Below are 17,859 nucleotides of genomic sequence, written 5' to 3'. Positions count from 1 at the left end.
AATGTAAAGTGTAAATGAGATAATTTCGTGGGCAGGGGTGGCTGGAGATACTTATGGATGAGATATGAAAGAGATGAGGCTGGAGTGAGAGTTAAGTGTGGGACTCTCTTACCCGGAGTGAGAGTTAAGTGTAGGACTCTCTTACCTAATAATATCCACGGAATTAGCTTAAAATATTTTTATCCAATAATATCCACAAAATTAGTTTAAAATATTTTTATCCAATAATATCTACAAAAATTAGCTCAAGATATTTTTATCCAATAATATCTAAGTTTTGAACAGACGTTTCGTCCGAAAATATGAAAAAGTGTTATTGCGCCATAAGATCTTAAATAACCCTCCGAGTCTAATGGCACAAACCATAATACATTTTGACACTTCTAACTATCTCCAATAATAAAAAACACTTCTGATATCATAATGAGTAATAACACTAACTATGTAGTTAGCTTAAAACCTATATGATTAATGGATTTATGAAAACTTATATACTATTTACGAGGTTCCTAAAGTTAATAGAAATTCTACAATTAAATTTCTAGCGGGCTGTTACAAATTAGGTCAAATGAATTATGCGTTTTAGTTCAACCCATTTACATGAAACAAATATTTTTAAATGAGTCATGTCGTGTTAACATATCTTTAATTAATTATTAAACGGGTGATACAACACGATACATTATTTAAATAGGTTAGGTTGGAATTTGAAAATTTGACACGTTTAGCTTAATGTGTTAAGTTCGAGTTGACTTATATAATTAAATGTTCATAACTTAATATGACACAAAAACACGATTTAACTCTCCTATTTGAAGGTGCTGAGTAGTTTTAAGTCTAAAATAAATAGTTGAATTGAGTTTTTTTACGAATACCTTTAACAAAATAATAAAAAATAAGAAATAAATAAATTTTAAATTTTAAATTTATATTTTTTCATGAATACTGATAATTTTACATCTAAACTTTTCATATTATATTGCAACTTAAAAGGTAATATTGACCGATAAAAACAATCTATACACGAAATATTAAAAAGAGAGAGTATATATCAATTATAAACTAAGTTTTATATTTAACTGAATAATAATTTATAACCGTAACGTATATTTAAAATGTTTTTAATTAAGTAGTGCAATTAAGTGCCCCTCGTTCTCGGCCTCGGCCTCAGCCTCGTCATTGTTTGCGACTCCGACTAAACTGGACTCGGGAAGAGATATGGATCAATGAACGTACAAGCAGCTCCAGAAACTGTCTGGTAGCAGGTGGAAGTGTATTAAGTGATGGTAGTCATACCATATGCTTTTTCTTTCCTATCATCATAGCCCACAAAGTCCCAGGCTTCAACAGTTCTAAGCATGCCTCACAAGCTCTCAAATTATATAGTTTTGCAATTTTATGGTGCGAGTGTGACACTTATTCATGACATTTTTTTTTACCTTGTTACTGATAACTCAAATAAAAGTCCAATCTGGTGTCAAACCCACATACAATGTTTATTTTCTTTACTGATGATCAAATTGGAAACTACAAGAAATATTAGACTAAAACATCATCGGTTAATGTAAACAACCATGACAAAGAATCAATAAAAGAAATTGATGCACTGCAAGTTTCAACATCTCCATCCCAGCAAGATTTCTGAGTAAAAAAGAAAGAAAAAGCTACATTTTATCTTGAAACTAGTGGCATATATTGAACATCCTTCAGTGTTTCGTTGTAGAAGAGCTACAATCATCCTTTGTTTTCCCCGACTTCGACCCAACACAAATGTAGAACATAACTGCATCTTCCCTTTCAGAAAAAGATACGGAAACAAGCTAGGACAAAGAAAAGCAAAAAAATTTTGGTGGTTGTTAAGGGAGGTAAGGAAGTAAAATGAGCCGCTGCCCACCCGGGAACAAAATCAGGTTGCTTCCTCGTGGATGCGCCAGCAGCCACATCTGAACCTTGATACCAAAAGTACATGCAACAGATTTTAAGGGGCAGCTGAAATGCGAGAATCTGATGTAGCCTTCTAGTCACTGGTAGGCGGCAAAGGCAGAAAAGCCTTCTCCCACAGCAAATACATTTCTTCCTGGATTTTCTTTATGCATAGTACATGTATAAGCTATTTGCAGCAGCACAGGCAATTGAGTGTTCAGTTGGGTGCCATGCTAGGTGCAGCAACTTCGTTGTAAAATCGAAAGAATTTCCATTTGCATCAACCCCAGGGCTTTCTGCTCCTGTTCCCCAACAGGGAAAATGACATTTAAGTTTTTTAACAATGAGGTTGAGAAGACAAGAAACGCTTCTCAGGAAAAAATAAAAACTTAGTAAAAAATTAGAAAGGACAAATAAATAAACAGACAGCAGCGGTGGCAACCTCGTCTAACAACTCGTGTTATACTACTGCTCAGGGATCTGGAAGGCCTTGAAGGGGTCTGAACTTGGCGCCTAAATATCAAAGTTTATATATACAGTTAGATAAACCATCCTTCAAGCCATTCTGGTCAATATCTTCATTTAAAATTACCTCATCGGGTTTTTGCTGGCTTCCAAAGTTGTTGCCTCGGTAGTTCCCGGTGCACAACCAAACACACGAAATAGATTGCTGGGATAACATTGATACATGAGATGCCAAAGTGAATAACAATGAGGTTACAAAGGGAGATGTAGGATAAAAACACAGACCTGTAAGAGCCTGTGGCGACTCGTAATCCATCACCACTCAGACAACACTCGAATTTATCAAAGATCGAATCATTTTCATATAAATCACAGAGCTGGATGCATTCAATAACGGGTTATCAAGCATGAAGCAAACACAGCAGCAGAAATCTTAGGTTCAGTATAGTGAAAAAAGTGGGAACCTCACCTTTGGTCTTAAATATTCATGAACCTGGAAGGTTGAAACTGGACCTGAATCCATATTGATGTCCCATAACTGACAAATAAGTAGCACATACTTGAGTTATGAAACAGGGAGCAACATAAATATATAAAAAATATTTTTTTATAAGTATAAATATATAAAAAATATAAACATCAAATCTATAGCAAAAATTATGCTAAAACTTCAAAGCAAATACTCATCACAAATTATTATTTTTTTTTTGTTTTTTTTTTTTTGGGGGGGGGGGGGGGGGGGGGGGGAAGAGAGAGAGAGAGAGGAAAAAAGAAAGAGTAATGCTACTCATCATCCCAATTTTCATTATCTCACGATGTGGCATTAGATGATTAGAGAGTATTTATTATATTTCACTTGTGAACCTACTATCTAATGCCATATCATAGGATGATGAGAAAATGGATGATGAATAGATTTTTTCAAAAAAGAATAATCAATGGCAGGAAATAAAAGGCATGAGAATGAGCATTCAAGAAGTGTAAAGATAATTATTTTTTTATGAGCACCAATTGTCCGGGAACAGCATCCACACTAATTCCGGAGGTGCACAGGTCCTCGGTAAGGAGTTTCCTGCAAGTGCACATTGGGTAATTCAAGAGGAAAATCCCCCAGTCCAATGGCTCCTAGAGATTGTTTGCACCCAAGGGGATTTGAACCTTAGACCTGGGGGGAACACACCCCCAGTCAGATGCTTTATGCTCTTATGAACAAAAACCCATCAGAAGTAGCCCCTATAAATTTGCAATGGCACCATTAACTATTGTAAATAATATAGGTTAGCCTTAAGCCAATTAGATGAAGATAATAATTCCAACTGTTTTCTCCTAGAAGGAATACTTTTGCAACGAATTCCAGCCTAACCCATGTTTTCCTTCTGGGTGTATCTTTTTTGTTTGTTTTTGGCAGGGAGATAACAGACCTAAAAGGCTAAAAGTGAGAAGACTCGAAGAAATTTCAGTTGTCTCCTCCTCCCTCTCTCAACATAGGTAACATGTTTTATGAGTAAGCTATGCACAGCATAACCCCTTTGCCCTTTATGGTAAGAGTAACCACAGTTTCTTCCCTATTCTTATTAAGGGAGGAATTCCATTTGAGCTAGAGAGCTCATTGGTGATACTAAAATTAACAGGACAAGAATAGACATTAAGGGATGGTCAATATAAGTTGAGACTATTGACATCAACTCTTCTACTGGATCTATTTTGCATCCATTGCTTTCCCTAGAATGCAGAATCATAATAAGATGACGCAACAAACCCATTAAATTGGGAAAACATATAATTCGATAGTTGTCGCATATAGAATTGCTAGCCTGATTATTCATCAACATGAATAATTTAACATATCAAGTGCACTAGTCCTCATCTCTAACATAGCACCTTTATCTATGTTTTTGCCAAAACTGTTAAAAAACAAAGTGGATACAAAAGAAAGAGGAATAGAACCTCGTTACCATTCTAGGTGTTCTTGAGTTAAAAAATCATAGTGGTTGTGCTGAAATTGAAACAGATTTCTCTTATATTGTCAGTTAAATTAAAGTATAAGGTATGTTACCTAATTTCCTTTTTTTAACTGGTAAGTCATACAACCTGGGCATTGAACCCACAATCTCCACTGTCACTCCTTAGGTTGTACCTCCTTCAAAGCATCAACAAGCCAACCCTTTTGGCACTGACAGATTCTGCCTGCCAAACGTACCCAATCTCTCTCTCTCTCTCTCTCTCTCTCTCTCTCTCTCACACACACACACACACACACACACAATCTTTTCTTTTATAGTTACACACACATCTTGAAAGCTTTAAATGTAGCATCTTTCTACATGCAGTCCGTAAATGTGTAACCTTGGAGTTTGTTATGGTTCTCCTAAACTGGGGAAATTCTTGGACTGACATTTCTTTTTCTTTTTTTCAATAAGTAACAATACCATGCATTATTCAAAAAGTGCTAGAGGCAAAATCCAAGTACACTGGGGGTATACAAAGGGGAACACCTAATTTAAGGAAGGTTAGGGGAAGCAAGATCCCATTATATACTTTTTTTTTATAGGTATCCCATTATATACTTAGCAGGCAAGTATCAGGTCTTTGATACACCATGGCGTATATCTCTAAAGAATTTATGCTTTTTCGAGGATACAGAACATATTCATGGCAATCATACCCTTTCAGCACCTTATGGGACTTACAGATGGATGATTCTTTCACAGATCAAATGGAGCCACATAAACTTGTCATGGCATCCTTAAAAGAGCTTATACAGAATCACATATGGCACTCCTAAGAGTGATAAGTCATATTACTTCAAAATTCCATACCACATATGAAACAAATTAAAAGGCCAGTATAGAAAACCAAACCTTAAGGGTCATGTAATCACGACTAAGTATATATCTGCCATCCTGTCCAAACTTAATATCTGAGATTGAAGCAATTATCTCTGTGAAAAATGATCTTGAACCAGGTGCCTCCTGTTCCTCAAACCTGTATCCGAAGGGTATCATGGGTGAGCCCAAGAGGGTTTTGGAAGAATTTATTTTAATCTACATGCTGAGGCCCAAAAAAGTGTTTTATTTATACCGTTTCCCCATCTAACAATTTGCAAGCCAAACAAACTTACGTGGTAGCTGTACCATGACCAAAATAGTATAAAAACAAGTTAAACACTTACAATTTGGCATGAGAATCACATAAAGCTGATTGCCGCAAATCAATGAGGCGGATGGAGCCTTTTGAACTGCTATATGCTAATGTATTACAATGAGTAGGGTGGAATTCTGCTGATGTTATCACCTCTGAAAGAATAAATATAATCTTCAAGGCTGGACAAATTTTATCATCTAACAAAAGGTTACCACAAAAAGCAGAAAAACAAGCAATCAAAAGGGAAAATGTCATACAAGGAAAAATAATCCAAGTTTTCCCACAAATCTTCCCATTTTCCCTCCACTACCCAATCTAATGCAAGTTATCCCACAAATCTAACAGCCAGATTGAGCTTTAAAAACATGCGTGACCTTGTAATGCATGTTTGCACGCTTACACAAACATACGCATACATAATAAGTTTTAGCCCAGGACCATGCATCAAAAAGAATACATGAAAATAAAACAGTATCTGCTAACAGTCTACAACTCAGTAACATAAACCAGCTTTAAAATTCTAAATACAACCCTAAATACTAGACAAGAAGCTTACCAGTCAGATCCTCCATATTTGCAGGCTTCACATCCACAATATTGAAACTCTGACTGCTGATTTCCAAGTTCCAAAGATTTATTCGAAGATCATCCGCAGATATAAAAGTTTCACCATCGCTGGAAAAAAGTGATGAGAGAGCAAAGTGATCAGTGAAAACTTTAATAAACCAAGTCGAAGATGAAGGCAAACAATAATAATTGAATGTGTAATATTTACAGTTAAATGTTTCATAACTTGATGACAAAAGAATGAAAGATGAAATGATTTGCATAAACACTTATTACAGCATACTATCTATGAAAATATGGTGCTAAGTCCCAGAAATTCAATAGTTCAAAAACATCATGAAACAAGGTTTTGGCAGAAATCATATTAAGAAATAAATGGAAGCAAAGGATAGCACTAAGCATGCTGACTCCAAAGAATGAATCAGTCGTGACCAAGATATTTGTCAAGTCTGATGACTGGAATGTCTTGCACCATCAAGGATTATGCCTCCAGCATAAACATCAGAGCCAATCAAATGCTAGCAAGAATCAGAACAGAATCTTTGCATGAAGGACTATTTGACGTAATAAAGGCAGAAACTGGGAAAGAAAACAAATCTTACATAAAGTTCCATCATACAAGGTCAGGAACTAAATCTCATTAGCCCTAATAGCTCAATATTCTACGGTATTCTCTGCAAACCAATTTACTCTTCTGTGCCCTATCCATAAATATTTTTTTTGATAATTAATAAGAGAAATTTTATTCCAAGTAAATAGGCATACCCCAAGTACACAGGATGTATACAAATGAGAACACCTACTTACAAGCTAAAACAGAATACAACTAAGGCAAAACATTACAATCATTCCCATCCTTACAAGATTCTTCACCCAAAAATTTAAAGTACTAAGGAAAAACTCCCTAAGTTCCCCTAAAGAATGTTCACAATTTTCAGAGCACCTCCCGTTCCTCTCCAATCATAAACACCAAAGCAAGCACTAGGGGATCATCTTCAACACTGCAGTGCTATTACTTCTACCCACAATACCTTGCCAGCATGCAAAGAAATCTACCACACGCATAGGCATCACCCAAAAACTGCCAACCCTCGCAAAAATCTCATTCCACAAAGAAGTCGCCACCTCACAATGAAGGAAAAGATGATCAATTAATTCACCATCCTTCTTACACATAAAACATCAATCAACCACCAGTAAGCCTCTCTTCCTCAAGTTGTCTGTGGTTAAAAACTTAAAATTTTCCCAAGAGACACCAGCGAACAGAAGAAAGCAACCTTACTAGGCACCTTGGCTCTCCAAATACTTTTCCAGGGATAATCTTTGACCCCATAATAGGTTAACACCTTGAAAAAAAGAACTCACTGAAAATCTGGAATTAACTGTATGCATCCACTGCAGACCATCCTTCCTGTTCTGATCAAGCTTCATCTCGTATAATCTTCAAAATAAATCAGAAACTTCGCATACTTCCCAATCCTGTGCATCTCTAGTGAATTCCACAGTCCAGTGAATCAAATCGTTAGAAAAGTGATAGGAATCAGCCACTACAGCCCCTTTATCTCTAGCAATCCTAAAAAGATTAGGGCAAACATCCTTAAGAGGTTAATCCCCACACCAAATGTCATGCCAAAAATAGATCTTTGCCTCATCCCCCCACCTTGAATTTAGTATTCTTGACAAGGACCCCCCATCCGTCGAATAGACTTCCAAAAACCCACCCCAAACATCCCTCTTACTTCATTCATACACCAACTCCCCCACATCCTCCCATATTTAACATCCATAATTTTGCTCCAAAATGCATTACTCTCACTATGATACCTCCAAAGCCATTTCCCAATAAGAGCTTTGTTGAAAAGTCTTACTTATATATATATATACAAAAGTCTTAAATTTTGCACTCCCAAACCTCCACAAGACACCATTAAATATAGAGAAGGTTTATCACTAGGGCATTGCAAAAGGTGTCAAGAGTTAATCCTTTATTTACCACAGATGAGCATGCACAGTTGACCATCAACAGCAATAAACCAGAGAAAACCAAACAGATGCATGAAATGGTTTTCAGATATTTGGTCTCAGCAAAACAAAACAACTGCGGTTCTCAACAGTGAAAACCCATGCCTTAAAATCAATGTATGATTTTTTTTTTTTTTTTGGGGGGGGGTGTTGCCCTTGTACCTTGCTAACCCGGTCCTCCTAAAGGGCTCAATCATTTATCTTATTGGAAAAACATCTCAGGTACACTTAAAGTTTGGCCCCTTTTTTATATGGGTGATTGGGGGAGTGTTTATTCCAGAAACCCCTTCAGGGCTATGTGCCACACAATGGGACGTAATTTTGATAAGATCCCTTGTTCAATGACAAGAGACTTTCAGCAGCTGAACCGATTGACATCCGGAGGTTTACACATTATCACTTGAAATTTCGTACATTGGGGCAGTTAAACAGGGATAAGATATAAGTAAAGCATGGATAGAAAGACAAATACCAGCTTGTTTCTTAAGACCCTAAGACTAGTAGCAACTGAAGAAGCAAAAAAGTCAAAACATAACATCAAAAACACAAGTGAGAGTAGAAGAAATGGAAGCACCTGTTATTTGAAATAGAATTGATATGGTAGTCATGAGCATGAGCATATACCCTTCGACATCTAGCCATGAGATTGGTTTCATGCGTAGTTACCTACATATTACATAACCAATGTATTAGTGCTGCATAAGATTAGGAACAGAATTAATAAAACTTAACAAAATTAATGGAAATCAACAAAATTTTCTGTTTCTGAAACCTCCCACCACCAAGCAACAATCAAGAGCACGCATGGACATGATGACAAGAAGAGAGCCATACTTCAAAGCCTTAGGTACTCAAGTGCAAGGACCAATACATCCAATTACAATGAGAAACAAAGAGATTACACTTGCCAGAGAGTGTGTTGTTAACCGAAAAAACTTCAGAATCATGAACACGTGCAAATACGTACATTATAATAATTCAAATGGAGAAGACTAAAAATATTTACGGAAACAAATTGAGAGAAGTTTGACCAATAACATCTAATTCTCCAAAGAACTGTGCCCATAACACACGAGCATATTCAATTCTAGGAAATTTGCAGTTGCACTTAGATAATATGTGTGCTAAAGCCCAAATCTGAGAACCAGCTGAAATCATTGCAGCTTGGAGAGGCTTCAAGGTGTGCCTTGCTGCACAATATGTTCTTGTTCTTTGGTTCATCTTTCATATTGTTGAAAGTTTATTTAAGTTTTTTTTTTTTTTTTTTTTTTTTTTTTTTTTTTTTTTTTTTATATATAGGTAATCAAGATATTATATTCATAGAAATAGGCATAGCCCTGTTACACAGCTAGTATACATGAGAAACACCTAGCTAGAGGTTACAAATTAGAAATATGTAAGCTTATTTAAGTTTATTTCCAAGCAAGTGGCAAAATGATTCACAATGATTCAATTTAGACCCATTTTAAGATTGTCTATGTTCCACTTATCCAACAGAAACAAAAATTCTAGAGTGCAAAAAACAAAATCAATAGATTGGCTCAAGTACAACTACCATAGGTAAACGTAGCGATGGGATGCCCCCTGGTGGGAATGAGAAGTCATTACTCGATCTGTCTGGGTATCCTCCATTTGCAAGATATGATCTAGAGCAAACCGAATTACTCGAACTAGCAACACTTCCATTTGCAACAGCTTTTAAAGGGTCCAAATTCATATCAGAAATTTTCTTGATCTTCTTTTCTTGGACCTGCGATGGCAAAACAAAACAGTGGTTATCAAATATCGCCACCCATAGCTGTAGTCTGAGAGAAAATAATGAATGTGAAATTATTTACAATTCTTTGATCATCATAAACATAAGAAAGAACAAGAATACAGGGAATTCACAGAAAGTGTGCTGGTAGCATAGTTCAATAAGTTTTTTTTTTTTTTTTTTTTTAGGTACATAGTTCAATAAGATTGCTCTCGCTTCGTACGCATAGGTAAAACAACTCAAGTACTTGATGCAATTGAACTCTTATGAGCTCACTATCCACCATTTACTTATGGGGAAAGGAGACATCATCTAGTCTAGATAGCTTTGGCTTTATTTATACACTCTTACTCCATTATCTTTATGACATGTAGTGATAAGAAATCAGGCAATGGGAGCAACCTTCAGCAGGTAAATCATTGTAACCATCCAACATGTGTAAAGCACGTAATATTGCATTTATTTTTTGTTCCTTTTTCATGAACAGAAGTACAAAATACACCTTTTTAAGTGAAATTTCAGCACATGCATGTGGGATGCATTTCTAGACAAGGCAAGCACTAGAATACAGTCACTAACGACTGACTAGAGATTTAGGCATGGTTTGGTTACCAAATACCAAACTATCTCATCTCATTTCGTCTAATCATTACAACTTTTCCAAATTCTCATACAAAATATAATAAACAATTCAACTTTTTGAAATTCCAAAACAAGGCTTACGCCTATCTTTATATCAATAAAATTTCTTATTACTTATAAAAAAAAATTAATATTAAAACATTATATTATAACAATATTTTATTTAACTTTCAACAAAACATCCTATCTCTTCTCATCTGAATTGTAACCAAACGAGGCCTTAGTCATCGGACCTCTGATAAATGATATCACTGAAGGACTAAGGTTAGGTTTGGTAAGTGATAAGAGAATTTTTAGTTTTAGATGAAAGTTTAAATATTATTATTATTTTAGAATTTGAAAGAGTTGAATTAGGATTTGAAAAAGTTGAATTGTTTATTATATTTTATATGAAAATTTGAAAAAGTTGTAATGATAAGATGAGAATTTTGTGCTTTATCTTACTTGCCAGACCTAACCTAAAAGATTTATCCTCATGGACTATCCAAAAAGTCCACAGAAGTGCCAACCTTTCTGCACACAATCTCGCCAGCCAGGCTGCTTCCTCAGAGATAGTAGGAAGCATTCCCAATTCCCGCATTCCAAGCCATCTATACACCCTCCCCTTCCACGGACCCCCCATGATCCCCCTCCCCACTTTCTTTCATTTTAGAATATGAAATTTGAACGCAAATGCGTCCTTTTTTTGGAAAAGTAAGAAGTATATTAATCAAAGAATAGGCAAAATGCCACATTCATTACAAAGAATGTCCTAAACTACGTAGGAGCAATAGATCGCAAATGCGTCCTTTGCACCCAAGATTATGAATAAATGCAATAGAGAAAAAACAGATTATTAACAATTAATTACAAATTTTGATAGTTGGCAATCCTTCAACCCAATCCATGAATTTCACTTAAATTATATATATATATATATAGAGAGAGAGAGAGAGAGAGAGAGAGAGAGAGAGAGAGAGAAGAGAGAGAGATTGCTTCACATCTTACACCAAATATACCTAGAAAATAGACAAACAAGGAAGTTGAAAATTCCAGAAAATATTTTTTACTAAAGTAAGTAATATTGCGCCAAATAATTACCAAATGCTTTGATCAGTAACTAATTAAAAACTCGGAAAACTAAAAACACCATAAGCTCCTTTCTTACCTTCCAAAATTTAATTGTTTTGTCATTCGTAGAAAGAAGAAAGAGAGCACCATTGGCTGTTTGGCACCATCTAATTTTGTTGATTTTCTCCTCTATTTCCAAGCTCTTGAGATAATCAAACTGGCACAAAGAAATGAAGACATTGCTTTAAGCATAAACAGTTTACATTCCAGCATTCAATGACATAAAATGAAGCAGAAGTAACTGATGAAAAAAAAAAAGCACCTCTGGTTCATGGCTCTGAAACTCAGTCTTGTAACGGAACTCAGGATGCCTACCAATTGGATAATCCGTCCTCTCCAAATCTCTTCTGGAGCTTCCATGCTAAAAATTACCATATACAAAGAAGTAAGATTGTCGCAGCAAACAAGAAATGTATTATAATATACCGACATTTAGTTTAGGAAGATCCAATGCATGTAGAAAGAACATACATCTTTTGTATCAGTCCTCTCAAAGAGAACCACCCGACCCCCACGGTCACCAGTAGCAAGATGGTCACCAGTTCTGTCAAATTCGATTGCTGAAATGATATCAACTGCAGAAGGAAAAACAGAAACACGAATTAATAAACCCCATTCTACCCACATATGCTTGTGGATTTTTTTTTCCTGCAAGTAATCGAGAGTTCTATTGATGAAAACAAAAGGCATAGCCCATGTACAAAAGATGAATACAAAAGAGACGCCTAGACAGGATTATCAACAGATGCTTATGAAAATCTAAATATGCTACAAATAAATTTTCCAAAATTGCCTGAAACCCAAAAGTTAATATGCTTAACTGCTACCCCTTCTAATGTTATGACATATTTCTTTCTTAACAAGTAAACATTTCTCCGAAGTTGATGATATAGAAACAGAACCTTGTGGGATTAATTTCCAAACAATACCAAACAATCAACAAGGACTACCTCAAAAATAAATCAGCCAACCCATAGTATATGGATGAATTGATCTAATGTGATAAAGCACATGCACGAATTAAAAAAAAAAAAAACAGATGCACAGATTACTTTCACAAAAGAAAAAGCAGAGGGATTGGGTTTAAGTTTCTTATGCAATTGGCACTTGTTAGGAAAAAAAAAAAAAGTAATTTTGCAATTGGCATCTGATGCCAATTTTGTCACTCTAATTCAAAGATCTCACACGTGAGTTCTCACTATTTGTGTTATTACAATAATGCTGCACTTAATTTCAAAAATTTTTAAGTAGATCCAGATTCTTTGTTTTCAGCAATTTAATTTCAGACCAGAACAATAGATAAATTAAAGTACATACAAATGAGATAACCTTTCCTACATGATAAGAGCTAGGTTGTCTCATCAAAGCTTAATTCTACCACTCCAATAAATCTTCAATAACATTTTCTAATCCGACCCATTGATTGGAGCAATCCACTTTTCTCAGTCACCAAAAGCACAAAACCCTCATGAAAGTACAAATCTAACCACCAATCCTCCTGTTCTCCATTCGAGCTATTCTCTACACTATTCTACATTGTGCTTGAGATACAAATACAGAGAGTTGCAATCTCCATGTGGCTTGGTTCACACAATGTGTTCTTAATTATATGACGACTCTGAAAAATGTAGCTATCTTTCCCTTCTAAATCCAACTAAGGTTTACGAGACAACTATTATCTACACTGAAGTGAGGCAGAGCACCACAACAATCGCTTTGGACATGATTTTAACGTACAGGGTAAATATAGTCCAAACTTGCAATCACAGGAGGCCACATTTCACTTTTAATTTTAAGTGACAGAAGGATATTCATATAACACTAGTCAACGAATAAATAGAAAACTATGATACCAGCTATGGCAGATGGGAATCAACGCGTTTGCAAATGTGAACTACAAATTATAACCCGAAAACAAGCGCATGCATCACAACCACCCGCCACTAACTCAACCAAGTTCAGTTCGACATCCTCAACTTCCTAATCTGATGAATACCCGATGCAAACTCAACTTATCACATACCCATCCAAACCTCACGCGTACAACTCTCCCTCATATTCCACACCCAAAACCCAATCTTCCCACCAAATCAAGATCCCGACCCCACAACAATACGACATATCCTCCACGACCCACATCCCAAAACCACAGTTTCTCGACAGACCACGATCTAAAACGGATCGAAAGGCAAAAATAAAACCTAATCCCAAAACTTTACAGAAAACATCAATTTGGATCCAAAGGGGCAATATATAATTTCTAAATACCATGATTGATATCATCACGAGTGTTATTATACCTTCCTGGACTTCTTCACCGGCCGTGCGTTCCCCGAATACCTGAGAGAATTTCCACTCTAGAGGCTGAGGCGGGCCCACCGGAGCTGCGACGACCTCATCGCCACCGTTCATTGCACCCAGAAACCAAAATCGGCGTATCCAATCGAATCCCACTAATCCAATCAGTGCATCGAAGATCGCTTTTCTGAGTTCACAAGGATCCTAGCTTCAAAATTACATCGAGCAAATCAAAAGTTCCCATAAAATGTTTGGTTTTTAATTCAACCATTGAAGCACACAAACAAAGCCAAATTTTCTCTCTCACGATTTTTTTTTTTTTTTTATTTCTTTTAACTTTTCTTCCTCTCTATCTCTCTCTAGAAGGAGAAAATTGGGATTTTCGCGATAAATGTGACTGAGCAAACAGTTCCTTGGGCTTCTGAGGAACAAAAACACGAACACAATCACACATTGCACTTCTCTCTCTTCCCCTGTGTCTTGTTTGCTCCCAATAATGGGCTTGTAATTTTCTTTTTAATAATTTTCTGAGCTCTCATAAAATTACCGAAGAAAGCGAAAGGTGGACACGTCAAAGGGCCTTTGTGTTGGAGGAGATGCAGTGAGAAAGGTGGAGTTTGATTGGTTGGTGAGGAATGCCATAGTTCGACCTGGTGATGCTAATATTGAATAAATGATTGGAAACCAAAAATTCTATTTTTAAATCATGTCTAAATTTCATATAGTAAAATATTTATATAATTTAATTTAATTTAAAAGTAAAATTTTAAATTTTATATATTAATAAGAAAATTTTATTATTTAATTGATATGTATATTATACTTTACTTACGGATTTGATAATAAATTAACTCAAATTTGATGGAGCGGTTAAAAATATTAAACAAAGAGTAATGTTTCATCTATAAAAAAAATTATATAAAATTAATTTTATAAATTGATGTGACTTTATATAACATTTTAGATTTGTTTTATAATAAAAATAATTTTATAATCTAACTGATTATATTAAATTATTTTTATGTAATTTTTTATAATTAAAGGATTTTTGGATTGTCGGAAGATTTTCTAAAACGACAGGCATGTGTTTGTCCGTCTTTTTATATTTAAAGCCTTTTTTATCCCGAGTTTCAACTTTTATCTTAAGGTTGAAATTTGTGTTGGGGGTTGAAAAAGGGCATAAGTGAAGGGTTAGAAGGTAACAAAGGTGCCTACTTTAGGGTGAGTCGCATTGGACTTATGATACGGTAGAAATAATGCAAGGTTAAATCAATATTGGATTTTTCATCTTTCTTTCTTTTTTTATATATATTAAATTCCGATTCACCAATTGTTCTATGGTGCGATTCTTAAGCCATCCAAAACGAGTGGTTCCTCCATCACTTAATTTCTAACTCTTTCTAGAGTGGAGGGAAAGACATTCCTCTACTACGTACCCCATGAAGAAGAAGAGTGACTTCATATAAGATTTTGATTATGGCGAATATTTAATTCACCTAGATGCAAGTCTTTGAAATATATAGGAAAAAAAAATGAAGGATCAAGGTTTTTTATCAAAGTTACTTTGTAAGGAATAAAACCTATTATATATTAGAAAGGAAAAATCTATATACCACACTACAATCTTATTATCATATTATTATGTAAGATGTAACATATTTATTACTATTGAATGATCATTTATCGGATGATTCTTTATCATCTAATACCATATATTACATAATATGATAAAAATATAATGAGTATGAAATATAGTATTATTCACAAAAAAAAAATGTTAAAGAGATCTATAAAATGCACATATTTAAATAAGAAAGAAATACACATTGGCGCATTTCTTCGATCTGTAGCGCCCTCTTTATAAATTTGATAACAAAGTGGTCAGAAATAGAAGAGGGAAAGGGTGCACATAGCGACAACATGGAATCATGGATTAGGGGATTGTAAAGATTTTACTCAAACTCTACAGGTTTAAAACCATATGAGGATAAATTTATAAAATTTAAATTTTATAACATTTATTAAGTATTGAATAATGTTTTAGTCACAAATTTTTTTTATAAATAATAAGTTTATAAATTGACTTGATTTGATGTTATAGATTAAATTATAAAATTATTTTTATTATAAAATAGATTTAATTTATCATGTTAAACTACTTGATAAATTTATTTTATATGTGTGCATAAACATGTTGCAATGGAACCTTATTTGTTCCTGTGCATGATTTTATATTATTTGATAAACCCGGATGGTAATCTCGGCCCAGGCCTCGTGCAAACCTGCCACACAAATGCAACTTTCCAGCCCCAGGCTCGGAAAAAGAATTTGGTCCAGAAACCAGAGTCTTTTGTGAAAAGACAATTTGGTCCAGATCAGCCTTTTCGTCTATGGGAGTAGGATTGGGCATAGATATCGAGGTCCAGTGAACATGTAAAAATGGGGCATCGTAATAAGAGTGTGATCAGACTATAAATAAAAGATAATTTATATATATATATATGATAAATACAATTAACGTGGGTTTATATATTTATATATTTTAGGAGGTAAGTAAAGTTACCCAATTGAAATTTATATATTTAAAATTTGTGTATATGATTTTTCTGATCTCTCGAATGTTACTAATTATATCGTGCTCATGTTAAATAAACACGTTCTACGCTGATCATTATTATACGTGCATATGACTATTCAACTTCCATTTCATTCTCATTTCTCTCACTGGTCTAAAAAACAAAACAAAGAAAGAAAGAACAAAGGGGCCTCTAGGGGACATTCCGCGTCAACTTCCACTGAATTTGAGTAAAACATCAGCTTCCACTGCATGCGATTTATTTATTTTTGTAGATCCATTATTAAAAAGAGAATTGCAGAGTTGGGTATTGGGGGTAAGATCATTGATTCTTCATGGAATGCATCATCCCCACAGTTCAGGAATCCAATTTACCAATTTGCTCTATTTTTGGATCCTTTTTTTATTCCTATTAACGAGCTCAAATTCCATCAATCTTATTCAAAAAAACAAGAAAAAGTAAGTTCAACTTATTTAAAATAAAAAATAGATACAATCGTAGATTGTGTAAATGACGTGTACTATTTTTAAAAGAGTATGGGGTTCAATATTAAAAAAAATAAATTCCTTTTAATAAATCTTATATTTATTTATTTTTTTAATGAATACCTTTTATGGCTACAAATATTATTTTTCTTAAATTTTTAATGTTATCTTGTGACGAGGAAGACAAATACTTATTAACAGTATTTTGATGGTGAAACTTTAGCAAACCAAACCAAAATAAAACATGGAAAAAAATAAGGGATTATTTAGATAGTGAGATGAGATGAGATGATTTCTTAATTCAAACGGCTTCTAAATATATATAGATAATATATATAAACTTTATATATTAAATATTATCTGTAAATAATATAAATCAAGCATTAAATAAGTAAATTTTATCTCTATATTTTTCTAAATTATACAAAGTATTTAAATAAAGGTATCGTAAAAAATTCTTTTAAAAAAAAATTATTTCGACCGAATATTATAACGTTTTTTCACTTACGGAGTGGAGTAGTTGGTGGAGTGCGTTTCAGAGGTGGCCATATTGAATTCAATTCCCCCAGAATCTTCTCTTCCCGCGTCTTTCTCTGTTAGCAGAAGCCTATTCACAGTTGGATATCCCGTTCAATGATTGAAGTCATTAAATCCTACGGCCGAGACATGGATATTGTTGTGCCTCCGGCCTGTCCGAAAATCACACAAAATAATTTTAAAGTGGTTCAGCAAATTGCTTACCTCCACTGGAGCCTCTTTTATAGAATTTGTATGAGATTTACAAAACACTCTACAAAATTCTATTTCTCTCTCACGTTCCTCTTTCTCTCTTCACCCACTGCATTTATCATCAGAGGTCTCTTCTATTTAT

General features: G+C 34.5%; 1 protein-coding gene across 3 annotated transcripts; it reads right to left on the bottom strand.

Annotated features, from left to right (window-relative positions):
* Nucleotides 1-1,646: 1,646 nt before the first annotated feature.
* On the bottom strand, nucleotides 1,647-14,424 carry LOC122300970 (serine/threonine protein phosphatase 2A 55 kDa regulatory subunit B beta isoform-like). Of its 3 annotated transcripts, none has more exons than XM_043112009.1 (14): nucleotides 13,930-14,424; nucleotides 12,101-12,204; nucleotides 11,892-11,990; nucleotides 11,667-11,786; nucleotides 9,674-9,871; nucleotides 8,696-8,787; nucleotides 6,089-6,207; nucleotides 5,561-5,711; nucleotides 5,250-5,373; nucleotides 2,858-2,926; nucleotides 2,674-2,765; nucleotides 2,516-2,593; nucleotides 2,366-2,436; nucleotides 1,647-2,225 (listed from the first exon to the last, which is right to left on the bottom strand). In XM_043112009.1, the coding sequence occupies exons 1-14, from the start codon at nucleotides 14,039-14,041 to the stop codon at nucleotides 2,089-2,091; spliced, it is 1,566 nt and encodes a 521-aa protein (XP_042967943.1). In that variant the 5' UTR covers nucleotides 14,042-14,424; the 3' UTR covers nucleotides 1,647-2,088. The 3 variants fall into 3 exon arrangements, with proteins under 3 accessions (XP_042967943.1, XP_042967944.1, XP_042967945.1); XM_043112010.1 differs by having other exon boundaries at nucleotides 5,561-5,684; nucleotides 13,930-14,423; XM_043112011.1 differs by having other exon boundaries at nucleotides 5,561-5,684; nucleotides 9,677-9,871; nucleotides 13,930-14,422.
* Between the last annotated feature and the right edge of the window lie 3,435 nt (nucleotides 14,425-17,859).

The sequence above is a fragment of the Carya illinoinensis genome, chromosome 2, assembly GCF_018687715.1.
Source record: "Carya illinoinensis cultivar Pawnee chromosome 2, C.illinoinensisPawnee_v1, whole genome shotgun sequence".
In the NCBI taxonomy this organism is placed as follows: Eukaryota; Viridiplantae; Streptophyta; class Magnoliopsida; order Fagales; family Juglandaceae; genus Carya; species Carya illinoinensis.
This window is presented reverse-complemented; position numbering and strand designations above follow the sequence as displayed.

Bases quoted from the DNA above. Each gene is read 5' to 3' on its own strand.
- LOC122300970 (XM_043112009.1), bottom strand. From the start codon at position 14,041: ATGAACGGTGGCGATGAGGTCGTCGCAGCTCCGGTGGGCCCGCCTCAG. The intron at 5,712-6,088 runs GTAAGCTTCTTG...AAATTTGTCCAG, and splicing joins AAATATGGAGGATCTGACTG to CCTTGAAGATTATATTTATT. The intron at 2,594-2,673 runs GTCTGTGTTTTT...ATGTTATCCCAG, and splicing joins GTCGCCACAGGCTCTTACAG to CAATCTATTTCGTGTGTTTG.